Genomic DNA, 15253 nt, shown 5'->3' with positions numbered 1-15253 from the left:
TTTTTTTTTTTTTTTGGTACTGGGGATTGAATTCCTCCAAGTTCTCTTTTACTCTGAAAAATTCTGTGATTATTTGCAATCTCAGACGTGGAACTCTTGGGAAACACCATTTGTAAGGAAATAATTGATGATGCAACTTGTGAACCATTTTTCCAAATTAAAATTAAGTTCTCAAGGGAGTCCCACAGGGTAACACCGTGTCAGTTCTCTTTTTGGGACCTGCGAATCATACGTTTTGCACACACAGTGTACGGCTCCACCCAGATATTTGTATGAGCACGTGCTGTGGGAGAGGTGGCATCTCCTCCCTTCTTCCTGTGGGGAGTGACATTTCCACCACAGACATGAGTACGCTGAGGCTCCTGTGTCTTACACATCTGTCTTCTGGCTCTTTGGCAATTGTTTTCTGTTACTAGATATTATATTTCAATCCTCTCAAAGGAAAGGAATTCAGAGGTGTCAGAAAAGGAAGGCAGAAAAGTCCTCTGAAATAATATCAAAAGAATCTAGTCGCAATAGCCAAGTTATAGAACCAACCTAGAAATCCACCAACGTATGCATGGATAAAGAGCATGTGAGACAAATGCATAACGGAATACTATTCAGCCATAAAAAGAATAAGATCGTGTCCTTTGTGGCACTGTGTGAGCCTGGAGAACATTGTGTGACGTGAAATAAGCCGGGCATGGAGAAAAATACCACGTGACCTCACTCATTCTGGAATCTAGAAAATCTTGCATCTCATGGAAGTGGAAGGTAGAAAGGTAGGGAAGGATGGGAAGGGAATTACAGACAGGTGCTGGTGTCCTCCTTTTCTTTTGTACCAGAGATCAAACTTACAACCTTACATTTGTGAGGCAGGTGGTGGCACTGCTGTGCTAAATCTCCCGCCTGCATGCTGGTGTCTCATTGCACAGTAGGCTGGCTGTAGTTGGGAAAATTATATCGTATCCATACTTCCAAACAACTAAAAGAGGAGGACATTTGAATATTCTCATCGCAAAGAAATGATAGCTGTTTGGGGTGCTGAATATGCTAATTACCCCATCTGATCATTGCACATTGTATACCTGCATTGAAACATCAGGCTGTACCCCGTAAATGCAATTGTTATGTGTCAGTTAAAAAAAAAAGAACCAGAGTGATTCAACTTGGAGAAGGAAGCCACAGGGACAGGGTGAGCCTGACATTTCTCAGGGGCTGCAAGCAGCTCTTCAGGGAGGCTGGGCCTCAAATCTCCCCACAGGGCGTCCTGCTGTCGTGGACCAAGAAGTTCAAGGCACGGGGAGTTCAGGACACAGATGTCGTGAGCCGCCTGACCAAAGCCATGAGAAAACACAAGGTGAGGAGCTCCCCATTTCCTGGGGCCGGATCCTGTACTGGGCCTGCCTGGAAGGAGAATGGATAAAGGCCTTACGGAGGCCCTGCTGCAGTGCAGAGGTAGCCAGGCCGGGGGAAGCTGCAGGCGGGGAGGCTTCGAACACCGGGGATGGCCCCACCCCTGGGAAAGGTGGCCCAGGGCCTGCTGGGGCCTCCAAATGCTGCATCCTCGAGGTCACATGGCTAACCCTGAGCTGTGTGTGAGCTTCCCCTACTCTCTGAGACCGAAAAGCTTACTTTGAGTCTGGCCCTCTATTTTCCTTTTCACTCTCTGTCAAACCCAGAGTGCTTATTGTCCGGATTGCTAGACATAAACATCATTTTGGGGACTGAAGCCAAATCTTCTCAAAGGCTAGGCAGGAGCCCCACCATCGAGCTATTGCCCCCCCCCAACATTTGAATGTGTGGCTTTCTGATCTTTTTTCTTTTTAGAGCTGGGATCCTATTCATTTATAGACTGCATTTTTCTCTCATTGTTCTCAGGATACTTTAGCATGTTCCTCCAAACCTGGGTAACTTTTGGTGTTCGAACAGGAAGCCCAGGCAAGAAACCACAGTGCTGCCATGGGAGGACCCGGCTGAGGTTGTGCTTGCTGACTGACACATCCCCGCTGGCGAGGGACAGACATGCTTTCCTCTGTGTCCTCCCAGGGTCCCTCAGACCAGGTGCACTCCTGCTGGGTATCACACAGAAATCTTCACCCTCAAAGCAGGAGTTCCAGCTCCCCCAGACCCGGCATCTTGACAACAGCTCTTGTTTCTTTTGGTCAGCTCCAGGAGGCTGAACCTAATGATGTTTCAGCCAGTGTTTGAGTCCTGGGTGGGAAGGAATCATACCCCCTTCTACCCACTGCTGCCCTCTGGATCTTGTGTTCAGCAGGACCTGGATGTGGACATTCTGGCCTTGGTCAATGACACTGTGGGCACCATGATGACGTGTGCCTACGACGATCCCTACTGCGAAGTTGGCGTCATCATTGGTAACTCAATTGGAATTGCTTCCTGGGGGTGGGGGAAAGGTTTAGGGTTAGTTTTGGCAAAACTGCATAAGTAGGGAGGGGTGCTAAGGTTAACAGGAAAGGCAACATAGGGAATGAGGAACAGACTCACTGATTCAACTCAACAGGTGTTTCCTGAACTGGAGGGACCTGTGCTGGGTCCTGTGGTGGGGACCTGTACTCTTTTCGGGTTTCAGTGAGGATTTGGGGAGGCCAAGTAGGCCTAGGCTAGTAAGATAATTTCTAGGGGTCAAAGCATGTTAATGTGACAGAGTGAGGGGTGTAGACTAGGGCAGGAGGCCTGTCTGGGGGACACCAGGCACGCGCCTCAGCAATGAGAACAAGAGAGTGCAATGCAGCTGTGGGAAGAGTCCCTGGCTCAGAGGTGGGAATGAATCTGGGGTGCTCGAGGAGCCCCCAAAGGCTGACAGTGGCTGCATCAAGTGAGCAAAGGCTGAGGGTGTTGGGTGATTTGGGGCAGAAGAGCAGATGGGTGGGAAGGTGCACAGGGTATGGGACAGTCGCTGAAAGGCCACCAGCTTTTACCCAAGGAGATGGGAAGGCACTGGAGGGCTCTGGGTGCAGGATGAGTTGGTGCACGTTTCTAAACACTATTTGGGCTGCTGAGTGAAGCAGTGATGCCCAGGGACAAGGGTGGAAGCAGGGTGACCAGTGACGAGGTCACTCTGCTGTCCCGGTGAGACACAGAGAGGACTGGGCCAGGGAGGCTGGGTGCCGGGGGCGGCGGTGGACAGCAACAGGGAGAGGCAGTGAGAAGGTGGTTGGAAGTACAGCGGTGCAGATTGATCCAAGTTACAAAATTCCCTGTTTGGGGGGTGCTACTGAGGATCAAACCCAAGGGCGCTCTGTCACTGAGCCATATCCTCAGCCCTTTTTATTTACTTTGGGACAGGTTTTGCTGAGTTGCCCAGGCTGGGCTGGACTTTGTGGTCCTCCTGCCTCAGTGTCCCGAGTACCTGGGTTACAGGCGTGTGCCACTGTACCTGCTTGTATGTTGTTCTCAAACATCCACTTCCCTTCTTCCTAGTCCTCTCCCAGGGCTGGGAAAGTTTTCTGAATTGTGTTTTCTTAATTTCCAAAAGCATCTTCTTGGCCAGACTTTCCTAAGGGCAGAGTATTTAGACCTGAGCATCTCGATGTGGCTTTCTGTTCTGGATGCCTCACCCCCCAGAACGGGAGCTGCACTTTGCTGGTCTTGGTCTTCAGCTGCTGTCCCCTTGTCTATCTTGGTGGCGGATTCTGACGATCTACAAAATGGGGTGCTTTCCCTGAAAAGTTCTGTGCTTCCCTGAGCAAACCTTTTTTCAGATACTACTTTTCATTCAACTTTGCTCATTGCTCACTTTTCATGTTAGCCTTTAAAATCCTCAGACCAGAGTATAGGGCCCGGGAAGATAGCAGAAAATTTCTTTCCAAGGTGCTTTATTAACACATAAAAATTCTCCTGCTTTAGATGTACCACGCAATGATCTTTAAGATACATTTACAGATATTTGTGACCATAGATTCTTTTTTTATTAGTACATGTGTGTAGTACATAATGACTGCATTCACGAACATAATACAGATTGATGCTTTTTATTACCCTTCCCTTCCCTCCATCTCAAGATCCCTTTTACATTGTACCAAAGGTCTATCTTTCTGTTTCCTATTGTCTATTTTTCCCTTTGCTCTTTAAATTGCTTATTCTTTGGGTTTCTCATATAAGAGACACCATGCAATATTTAAGCTCGCGAGTCTGATTTATTCCTCTTAATATTATGGTCTCAAGGTGAGTCGTTTTCCTACCAGTGACTTGAATTTACCCTTCTTTGTGGCAGAGTAGCGCTCTGCTGTGTGTGAGTGCTACATCTTCTGTGTCCATTCATCCGTTGGTAGATATATAGGCTGCTTCCAAGATTTAGCTCCTATGAATGGGGCTGCTACAAACGGGTGTGCATGTATCACTGTGATATGATGTCTCTAACTCTTTCTGGCGATACCTAGAAGGGGAGTAGCTGGGTCAAATGGAATTTCTAGTTTTAGTTTTTTGAGGAATTTCCATGGTGTTTGTATTAGATTACATTCCCACAAACAATGTAAAAGGGTGCCTTCCCCACCCCCACAGCCTCGCCAGCGTTTGTTATTGTTTGATTTCTTGATGTGTAACCATCCATTCAAATTTTATATCAGCTCCATCCCCCCAAATTCCAAGCAGGCTGTGCCCCTGTGCAGCTGTTCCCCAGTTGTCGAACGCGCGGGGCATTTCCTTGGGGTGATTTTGTAGTAGGTAAGAGAGCACTTACTAATCACTATTAAGATGTAGCTTACGCTAGGAACAATTTTTGGCAGGTCACGGGTAAAGAATATTTTTAGTATCAAATAGACAGGAACGTAAAGTAGCTTAGGAAAAGATTTTTAAAAATCACTCTGACTTGGAGAGGGGTGAATTTTTTAATGAAACATTTACAAGATTAACTAAACTCGTTCCCCTCTTGTGAGTGTGTGTTGTCAGCTGCCGTGCCTGTTCCTCAGGAGCTGCAGCAGGATCGGCTCCATTCGTAGCAGGAAGCCATTAACACCTGAGAAGTATAGACCTGACAGCCGGGCTTCCTCCGGAGCTGGGGCTCCCAAGCTGCTTCCCCGGAGGACTCCAGCCCCCCCGCCCCCCCTGTCTTGCCCAGCCGGGAGCCCTCCGCGCACCGCGCGCTCTCTCTGACCCCGTTTCAGGCACCGGCACCAACGCGTGCTACATGGAGGACATGAGCAACATCGAGCTCGTGGAAGGCGACGAGGGGAGGATGGGCATCAACACCGAGTGGGGGGCCTTCGGGGACGACGGGGCCTTGGAGGACATCCGGACGGAGTTCGACAGGGAGCTGGACCTTGGCTCGCTCAACCCGGGGAAGCAGCTGTGAGTGCCCTCCTGCTCCGCCTGAGCCCCTCAGGCACCCTTTGAGCCTGCATCTGTCTCGACACACCGATTCGATTCGGAGAGGCTTGTGTTTCAGTCTCCGTACAGATGAGCACACCGAAGCCAAGGAAGTAGGGCGATGCGTCCTAGGTCCTACCCCTAGTTCTAACTCAGTCCCTATCTCTGGAGTCCGCGTGTGCCTGCGTGGCCCCCGGGATCAGGCTCTGCACCACGTGACAGGGGTCCTGCCTCTTGGAGCGCTGGGCGCATGCATGGTCACAGAATCACCCAGAGTGGCAAGGACTCCACTGAATGTCTCACCCACACGAGCCTGGTGGCCCTGGCAGGGCCTTTCCTTGGTGTCTGCTCTCCGTGTCCCTCCCACCCATGGTTCCTACTTGCCTACAGAATAAGTACAGTGGTACCTCGGTTCACAAACAGGTTTGCTTACAAACAGTTTGGTTCTCAAAGAGGAAGCATTTGGCAACATTTCCTTTTTGTTTGCGAACTCTGCATCACGTAAGAGAATGACCGCAGCCATTCTTTTTGAATGAACAAGAACGTGGCCCATCTTTTCCAGGATAGTCAGTTAAATTAAGTTTGTGGACTGAGGTACCACTGAATTTAGGTGTCCGCCTTCCTCTTTCTCTATATGATGAGCTTGCTGAAGGCAAGTGACACAGCTGATTTTTCTTTTCTTTCTATACACTTATCTTATATATTGTTGCAGTTCATTGTTAACAAAGAATACTTTTTAAAATTTAAAAATTAAATTTTAGGGTTATAGAAGAAAATAGTACAAAGTTTCCTTACACTCATTTCACTCAGATTCCCTAAGAGCATTCCCTCTCTCTGTCGGTATGTATATCTATGTATCTACACAAGTATATAAAATACAATTACATGTACTTGTACACAATTATTCTTTTCTGAGCCATTGAAGACTAAGTTGAAGCTATAATATTCTTCATTCCTCAATACTTCAGGGTATATTATCTGAAAACAAGTATGTTCTCTTACCTAATCACACCACAATCATCAAATTATTTGGAATTATCAATTAATTAAGAAACTAACATTTGGGCCGGGGATATAGCTCAGTGACACTGCACCTGCCTCGCAAGGACAAGGAGCTGAGTTCGATCCCCTGTACCGCAAAAACCAACCAACCAACCAAGCAACATTTAATCGGTTCTAACATTGAATTCATAGATTTTATTCAAAATTCTCCAGCTGCCCCGCCAATGTCAGCACAAAGGAAGAAGCGTGCTGTTCTGGGCACCAGCCCAGGGACAGGTTACATGTGAGCAGCTGTGTCTCTCTAGCTTCCTTTCACTGCCTTATTCATTGTGACTTTGAAGCTTGGGGCCATCAGTTTTACAGAGTCCTCTGTTTGGGTTTCCCTGATGTTTCCTCAAGATTAGATTCAGTTTTGACAGCAGCGTTCACTGACCAGGAGGCACGCAGAGTGTGGTTTTTTGTTTTTTGTTTTTTTTGGTACCGGGGATTGAACTCTGGTCCTTGCGCTTGCAAGGCAGGCCACCAAACCACTGAGCTAAATCCCCGGCACCTGGAGTGTGTTTCATTACTGCTCGGGCTGACTCTGTTCACTCGGCGAAGGGTTATCCAACAGGTTTCCCCTCTTTTTGCCTCTGCAGTGAGTGCACATCTGGGAAAGAGATACTTTGAGGCTATGGAAATGTCCTGCTTCTTCCCAAGTTTTCACTTTCTAGCTCAGTGATCCGTTTCTAAACCTATAATTCCTTCTGTTCATTCGTTTTCACTATACTGAAAAAGAAGCACTTTCCTATTGCCTCCATTTATTTATACTAGTGTGGATTCATGTGTTTTTAAAAAATTTACTGAGTTCTAATTTCTCCTTATTATTATTATTATTAGTAGTAGTAGTAATACTGGGGATCGAACTCAGGACCTTATGCTTTCGAGGCAGGCAGTGGAACCACTGAGCTAAATCCCTGGCCCCTCATCTTATCATTGTACCAGGCTTGTCTCACACTTTCCTGACCTCAGCCTCAGAACCAACTATTTTGCCAAGATGTCCCAGTGATAAACATTTTGGGCACCTCCAGAGACCATCCGAGCACCAGAAATGCAAGCCTGCACAGCACACTGCTGTCCCAGTGTGCCTGGCTCCCCAGGGAACGAGCAGTCCATCCCAGGGAAGTGGGGCCGTCGCTGGACCTTTGTCATATCCATCCACTTACATTTCACTTAGATTTCATTCCCCCAATCTGACACAGACTTCATTTGATTATCTTCTGTTTCTTCAGTGTTCTAAGACTGTTTATAAGTGAGACCTATAAGGTTGATTATGAAACAAATGGCTATGTCATAGCAACAGTGGCCTGATGTGCACACCAGAGTAGAGGTGAGAGCAGCCTTGAGGGTCAGTGTTCACCGTGCTATACTGGATCCTCTCTGGGATTCTTCAACTTGACTCACAGACACAGCATTTTTCTTAAACAGAGGGTGAAGTAGGAGTTGGAAGCTCTTGAGTCTGAAATTTGGTTCAGTAAACTTAGGAAAGCACCTGAAGTCTGATGTTGAGGTTCATTATGTCCAATGTGGCTTTCCCTGCTTCCTACTGGTGAGGTTGATTTGATAAAGATTCTTGCAGTCCAATGCTTTTTGAGCAGGAAGGAATCTGGGATGTCTTCCGGCTCAGCCCTCTCCTATCATAGGTGAGGACAGTGCAGCTCAGAGATCATAGTGCTCTTCTCCCAAGGTGCACTGCCCTGGGCTGGCCGGAGACCTCCTGATCTCCTGAGCTCCTTCCTCCCTTAGCAGGCAGCCCCTGGTCTTTGGGAAGTGGTGCTGCGTGACCAAAGTCCTCACTGCCACTGATGTCTTCACCAAACTGCAGGTTCGAGAAGATGATCAGTGGCCTATACCTGGGGGAGCTTGTCAGGCTCATCTTGCTGAAGATGGCCAAGGATGGCCTCCTGTTTGGTGGTGCAAAATCCTCTGCTCTCCTCACAAAGGGCAAGATCGAAACGCAGCACGTGGCTGCTATGGAGAAGTAAGCCGCTGGTCTCGTCCCTCTCACCTCGTCTCTGTAGGGCCAGGGTGGGTGGCCAGGTGCAGTGAGCTTGGTGATGGGACCGCACTAGAGATCGGGTCCTCCTCCTTCACCAAGAGGGCATCAGGCCCAGGCACAGCTTTGGACAGGTTAACAATTTTCTGCCACGATTCAGATGCCACAGTCGTGTTGGTTTCATCCTCCAGGGATGCTGGTCTCAGGGAGTCACCATCTTCCCATGTTTTGCTGACTTTTCTTCACTAGAGTGGTAACTTGTAAAAGTTTTAGGGCCACAGACCCTTTTGAAAAAATCTGATTTAAGCTCTGGATGCTTTATTCCAAAAATGCACATTTGTGAACAGTTTTGCTTACAATAGCAGAGCCTTATTGGAGCATCCAAGTTAGAAGCTCCAGCTGTAGCAAGAGGCTTCTCTGCCTGCACCCAGCCTGGCTGGCTTTAGATTTGAGGATCCAAAGACTTCCACTCAGACTTTGGCCTGGAGTGCGGAATACTGGGGAAGGTCAACCCAGGGTCCTACACCTCGGGCTTAGAGTCCCTGGCATTGCCTTGAGCTTTGCAATCAGTTCACATTCTGAGCTCAGCAGAATGGCACTGATCCCCAGAGTCTGTGTCTGTGTAGAGCCTGGCATGACGGTTTCTGGGAATGGCAAGATAGCAGGAGGTGGTAAAAAATGTGGGCTCCACAGTACACCTGTCAAACCTTGGCTCTAGCACTTATTAGCTGTGAGGCCAGGGACAAGTCATTTTCTCTCTGTGCCTCACATCGCTCATCTGTATAATTTTCTGACAGTCCCCTGGGGTTGTTGTGAAAATTAAATGAATTCCATGCAAAATTACAGTACCTGGCATATGGAAAATGCTCAGTAAATAGTGGCTGCTGTTATTGATGCTGATAGTGTTAATACTATGTTACTGTGAGCCAGCCTATTTATTTTCACAGTCCCAAGAGGTGGGAGAGCTGTTTCCCCCAGGAGGATGCCCACAGCATGGAGGCGTGTGGTTTTCTCATTTCTGTCTCCTGGCCAGGTATAAAGAAGGCCTTGCCAACACAAGAGAGATCCTGGTAGACCTGGGCCTGGAGCCCTCTGAGGCCGACTGCGTTGCTGTCCAGCACGTCTGCACCGTCGTCTCCTTCCGCTCGGCCAACCTCTGTGCAGCGGCCCTGGCGGCCATCTTGACGCGCCTCCGAGAGAACAAGAAGCTGGCTCGGCTCCGGACCACCGTGGGCATGGATGGCACACTCTACAAGATACACCCTCAGTGAGTGCTGCCCGCCAGCCCACACCCCTACCAACGAGCCTTCTCAGAGCTGAGTCCCACTGTTCTCTCTGGACTATGCTGCTGGAACCAACGACCTCTTAATAGTTCTGAGATTACAAGGGAGTGGACAAATCCAGAGCCTACTTTCATCTAGCTAGCAAGGGTCCTCTTGGGAATGACTCTTAGAGAAAGAGTCTAATGAAGTCAATCACCTAGGCAGGATGGCCATCCATCCATCTGTCATCCATGTGTCCATTTGTCCGCCTCCAGTATGTGTCATCCACTCGTTCATTCACTGTCTATCCACCTATCCATGCATCCAACCATGTTTTCACTCATCTAACCATCCATGCCTCTCTGTATTTCTGTCTGTCTTGTCTATCTGTCCACCCATCCATCCACTGTCTATTCACCTATCTATGCATATATCCACTATCCACTCATCTATCCATCTATGGTCTCTCCATCCTCCATCTACCTGCCTGTGGCACCGATCCATCATTATTTATTGAATGCCTACTATACATAGGACTGGAAAGTAAGATATGCCTAGTTATAGTTGGGGGAAAAGGAGGGGTGGTAGAGGTTGCTGAGTTAAAATGAGTAATTCTGGTAAGAAGTTGCATGGAAGTGTGAATTTCCCAGAAAGATGGAGTAAAAGCCCCTTTGGCTAAGAGGTGATACTAGAAATCAACTAAGTACATTCTAGAAAGAGCTAAGAACTTCCTTTTGGAAAGAGATGATATTTAGCTAATATATTACACAGGGATGCTCGCCTCTGGTTGAAAGATTAGTCAATCAAATAGGTATTTCCCTGAGCCCTCAAGTGCCCCTTCCACTGCCCTACTGTCCTGGTCACCCTCATAACCAGCTTACCCTCCCTACCAGCCAGCAATAAAAGCCCTGGCCTGGTAGGACCCTCCAGGATGGTTCCCCACTGTGCTTGTGTCTGTTCCCATTGGCTTGATCTAACCTTTATGACTGCTAAATAATTTGCCTTCATCCCTACCTTTAGGTACCCGAAACGCCTGCACAAGGTGGTGAGGAAACTGGTCCCAAACTGTGACGTCCGCTTTCTACTGTCAGAGAGTGGCAGCGCCAAGGGGGCCGCCATGGTGACCGCAGTGGCCTGCCGTGTGCAGGCCCAGAGGAAGCAGATTGATGAGGTGCTGGCTTTGTTTCAGCTGACCCGAGAGCAGCTTGTGGGTGTGCAGGGCAAGATGCGTGCTGAGTTTGAGTATGGGCTGAAGAGGAAGACCCATGCACTGGCCACTGTCAAGATGCTGCCCACCTATGTCAATGGCATGCCAGATGGCACAGGTGAGTCAATGAAGCCCAGTTCTGAAGGGCCACCCGAGCTTCCATCAAAACCTCTAATTCAGTGAGGTGTTCAGTTTTTAGATCCTTAGATTTCCATCTTTAAGGAAGGCAGGGAGAAGGTTAGTCCTTCTTCTGAACCTGTGTCCTGCCTGGGCACACGCACATGTGTCTGTGTGTGTGGGTGAGAACACACGTGGGCCCCCTGCTGTGAGCAGGCAGGCATCCCAGATCTTGTCCTCAAGCCTCCCTCTAGATGCCTAGACTTGTCTGGAATTGCTTCATGCCTGTAATGAGGGATTCCTCTAGGCCAGTGGTGGCCACATGCTGGAGCATTGTTGTCATTGAAAGCTTTAAAAGGTTTGCCCTCACTGCTGTGCAGACAGGACGGGAATCCCTTCTGAAGTCTCTTCTAGTCAAGGTAGCCTGGCCTGGATTCACTCTTGAAGGCCTTTGAACACTTGTTTCAAGTACGTCCTTTACCGAATGCCCCGTACCTGGCACATGGTGCCTTGCTTGGGCCTTCCCAGCAGGCTCTCAGTCAATGGAGTTTAGAGCTGGAAGCTCCCTCAGAGACCCTTATAATTCTGCAGATATGGTGAGGGAGGGCCTTGCCACTCTTGCTCAAGATGGAAAGCTGTCTCTCAGAACCCCATCCAGGGCTCTTTTCATGGCACCTTACTGGTGGTAGTGTAGGTGGTATCTGGGCCTTTGCTATAGGGGAAGTAGAGCCAGGAAAGTCAGTCTGGCTTTAGTCAAGCTCAGGGTACCTGCCTGGGGCCTGATGCCCCTGTGGTCTGGGAGCCCAGGAGAGCAGGCTCCAGGTCTGCTTGGGCCGGGCATCTCCTGTCCTTCCCATGCCCTGACACAGAGCCCTGTTCAGTGTGTGCTGGTGTAAGGCAGTCTTCACTTTCTCCACGACAGAGAAGGGAAAGTACCTTGCTCTGGACTTGGGGGGAACTAACTTTCGGGTCCTCCTGGTGAAGATCAGAAGTGGACGGAGGTCAGTGCGAATGTACAATAAGATCTTTGCCATCCCTCTGGAGATCATGCAGGGAACTGGTGAGGAGGTGGGTACCAGGCAGAGGTATTATGTCCCATGGGTGCCAGCCTCCCTCCTCCACATCAGTGCCTGCCTTGTGTGAATGTCACTCTCTCTCTCTCTCTGCAGCTGTTTGATCACATTGTGCAGTGCATTGCTGACTTCTTGGACTACATGGGCCTAAAGGGGGCTCAGCTCCCTTTGGGCTTCACGTTCTCCTTTCCCTGCAGGCAGGCGAACATCGACAAGGTGAGACCACCTTGTGGGCTCACAGCCATCCTGGGAGGCCTCTGCATAGGTTTGTGGCAAACAAGGTTGATCAAGAGGTGGAATTTAGAAAGTGAGGACTAGACAGTGGGCTGCTTCTCAGAATGTCCAGGGTTCCACCGGGTCTGCGTGGCCTTGCTTCGGGCTGGGAGTTGGAGAGTGACTTGTGCCTTTGTTGGTCACAGGACAGGGCAGAGCGGTCTATACTGCAGATTAAGGAAGACAGGCTGCAATCTGTGCCAGTGCCCACAGTGCAGCTCCTAAGCAGGCAGCCTCTGGGCATGGACTTGCCCTTCTTTAGTGGCTCAGGATGTGGCCATAGCAGAAAGATCCAGTGCCTTCCCAAGACAGGACAGCCCAATGGACAAGAGCACAAGTTCTGGGGTCATAGGCTGCCAGGGCTGCAGCCCCACCTAAACAACATAAAATACATAAAAATAACCTTCTTGGAGGCTTACTAAAAATAGAGGTAGTGGTACCCACTTTGTAAGGGTCATGGTGAGGATTAAATGAGCTAATGTAGGTCACATACACACACACACACACGCACACACACGCGCGCGCACACACACACACACAACCTGTAGTGCTCATTATGTGCCAGACACAGTTCTAAGTACCTCCTGGATGTTCCCTGACCAGCCAGGTTGCCCGGATCTGAGTCTTGGCTTCTCACTTTCTGGCTGTGCAACCTCGAGCAAGTTATTTAACCTCTCCGTACCTTACTTTCCTCACTTGATGAATAGAGTACTTATTTTGTAGATGTGTTTAGGAGATTTTAAAATTTGTGTGCATTATACTTGCAGGGTATTTTGCTCAGTGAAGGAAATGTAGCAGATTCCTAAGAGGTGACCTAGAAAGGTCTGAAAGTTCAGTCTGAGCGGTTTAACAAGAACTTGTCTCAAAATAAAACAATCCAAAGAGCTGTGTATGAGTTTAGTAGAGCTCCCCCGTGTTCAGTCCCCACTACTGGGGAAAAATTAGATGTAGGCAGAGAATAATGTCTGGGTGGATTCCTGTTAGAATGGTAGAATTTAACCCCCAGACTGGGGAGATGGGGGGTGATGGGGCAATGGACCCTTATCGGTAACGTTCTAGTTTTTTGCAACGCTTATCTATTCCTGCTCTACTGCTGCCCCTGAAGATGAGCGCACGGAGAGCTGCGTGCTGCTGTCCACGGTTCTGAAGGTCGGGTGGGCGCCGCGAAGGGCTGCGCTGACCCAGGTCATAGGCTTTTCAGGGCCCCGTCTTCCACCAGTTCTGACAAGTTTACAAAAACACAGTGGGCAAGAGAGGGTGGGGAACTAGAAGCAAAGTCCCTATTGGCTGGGGAGAAAAAGATTTAAAACGATACATATAGTTTTATATAATTGCAATTTTTAGGAAAGAGACTTTTTGGTTGGGGTGCCTCTAATTGTCTACATGCGATACCCAGGAAAGGAGCAAGGGAGCCCAGTTTCTAAGGACTGTGAAGAGAAGGAGAGGGACTAGGGCTTGCTGGCTGGGGGCCTCTGGGTGAGGTGGCACTAGCCGCAGGGTTGGGGGCTGCTGTCAGATTTCCTGGCCATTTCTTCTGTCCCAAGGGCTCTCCTGGCCGGACACCCACCCCTGCCAGCTGTCCCACTCTTGGCTCTCTCAGCTGGGAAGCTAAGGCCAGTTAGCTCCTGTCTCAGGCTAACAGGAAGACTGGGCTTCTTCTTAAAACTCAAAACACTACTTTCTCAGTGCTATAACAAATTGTACATGTTAATGTTAGAAAAGTTAGAAAATAAAAACAAATAAAAAGAAATTAAAAGGCGCTCATTAATAATTCTGCACTCAGAGACAGCCACTGTCAACTCCTTTGGTATACATATTATTCCAGACCTTTGCCTGGGTTCAAGTGTATATTTATATATATATGTATGTATGTATATTTTTAAAAGTAAAAGTAGAACACCTCAATATCTGAATTTGTTTAATGAACTTCCACTTCATCGTGTGTAGTTAACACTGTTTCTCTAACATCCAGCGTTCTTTTGTTTCCTCATTGAGTTTATCGGTACACTGTAGGGACACAGTGCAGTTCATTCATCATTGGGATCTTGTCCCTTTGCGTGCCGGTGTTCTTACAGTGCGGTCATGTTTATGGCTATGTAACTCTTTTCTTTTCATTTCTTTCCCTTTCATCTCCTTCTCTTCCCTCCTCCTCCCCTTTCCCCTCCCCTCCCCTCTTTCCTTCTCTTCTCTTCTCCCCTCTCCTCTCCTTTCCCTTCCTTTCTTCTTTATTTTCTTTCCAGTTCTGAGGATTGAACCCAGAGCTTTACACAGGCTAGGCGAGGGCCCTTCCACTGAGATACATCCCTAGTCCCACGCAGCTTTTTTATATTGATGTATAAGATAGATTTCCTTGATATCACTGGAGTGACAGAATGCCTTTAGTTTTTCACCTTTTTGCTGTTGTTTGTTTCTTTGTTTGCTTTAAGACAGAGTCTCAGTGCTTCCGCTTCCTGCCTCGCAAGGGCAAGGACCTGAGTTCGATCCCTGGTACAAAATAAAATAAAATAAAATAAAAGACAGAGTCTCACTATGTAGCCCAGGCTGGCCTTGAACTCACAGTGATCCTCCTGCCTCAGCCTCCTGAGTGCTGGGATTACAGGCCTGCACCACCATGCACAGATAATTTTTCATTTTGAAACAGTGCTTTGATGAATATTTTGTAAACTTACCTTTGATCACAACTCAGTCTGTCTTAGGCTAAATTAGGAATGGGATCCCTCTAATCTCAGGTTTTAATTCTGGGTATCATGGCCAGGGACAGAGCTGACCCCTGAAGAATATGAGTTGCTGCAGTGATTCTACTCCACAGTGAATGTGGCCTGGGTGTCATGCTCTGTGACACCTCTACCACGTTCAGGCTGCAGAGGCAGACAACAGTCAAAAGCGCATGCATGCACTTCGCCAGCCGTCAGATTTAGTGCCCTGCATCTACAGGATGGTGAAGTTGGGCAGTGGTCCTCACAAACCTTTGCTT

The 15253-nt window shown here is 48.4% G+C and overlaps 1 protein-coding gene across 3 annotated transcripts in view; it reads left to right on the top strand.

The window, feature by feature from the left end:
* The window catches only part of Hkdc1 (hexokinase domain containing 1), a 37981-nt gene that overhangs the window by 13706 nt on the left and 9022 nt on the right, over nt 1-15253 (top strand). For 2 of the 3 annotated variants that reach the window (XM_010605936.2, XM_010605952.3), the window contains exons 5-12: nt 1247-1342; nt 2258-2360; nt 5109-5292; nt 8177-8332; nt 9381-9614; nt 10630-10934; nt 11856-12001; nt 12103-12222. In XM_010605936.2, coding sequence (XP_010604238.1) covers nt 1247-1342; nt 2258-2360; nt 5109-5292; nt 8177-8332; nt 9381-9614; nt 10630-10934; nt 11856-12001; nt 12103-12222 — 1344 coding nt within the window. The remainder of the gene's footprint in view (nt 1-1246; nt 1343-2257; nt 2361-5108; nt 5293-8176; nt 8333-9380; nt 9615-10629; nt 10935-11855; nt 12002-12102; nt 12223-15253) is intronic. The other variant, XM_010605944.2, reaches the window with a different exon arrangement.

This window comes from Fukomys damarensis, unplaced genomic scaffold (assembly GCF_012274545.1).
Source record: "Fukomys damarensis isolate Sample0158 unplaced genomic scaffold, DMR_v1.0_HiC HiC_scaffold_20, whole genome shotgun sequence".
Classification (NCBI taxonomy): Eukaryota; Metazoa; Chordata; class Mammalia; order Rodentia; family Bathyergidae; genus Fukomys; species Fukomys damarensis.
The sequence above is the reverse complement of the archived record's forward strand: the minus strand, read 5'-3'. Positions and strand labels throughout refer to the sequence as shown.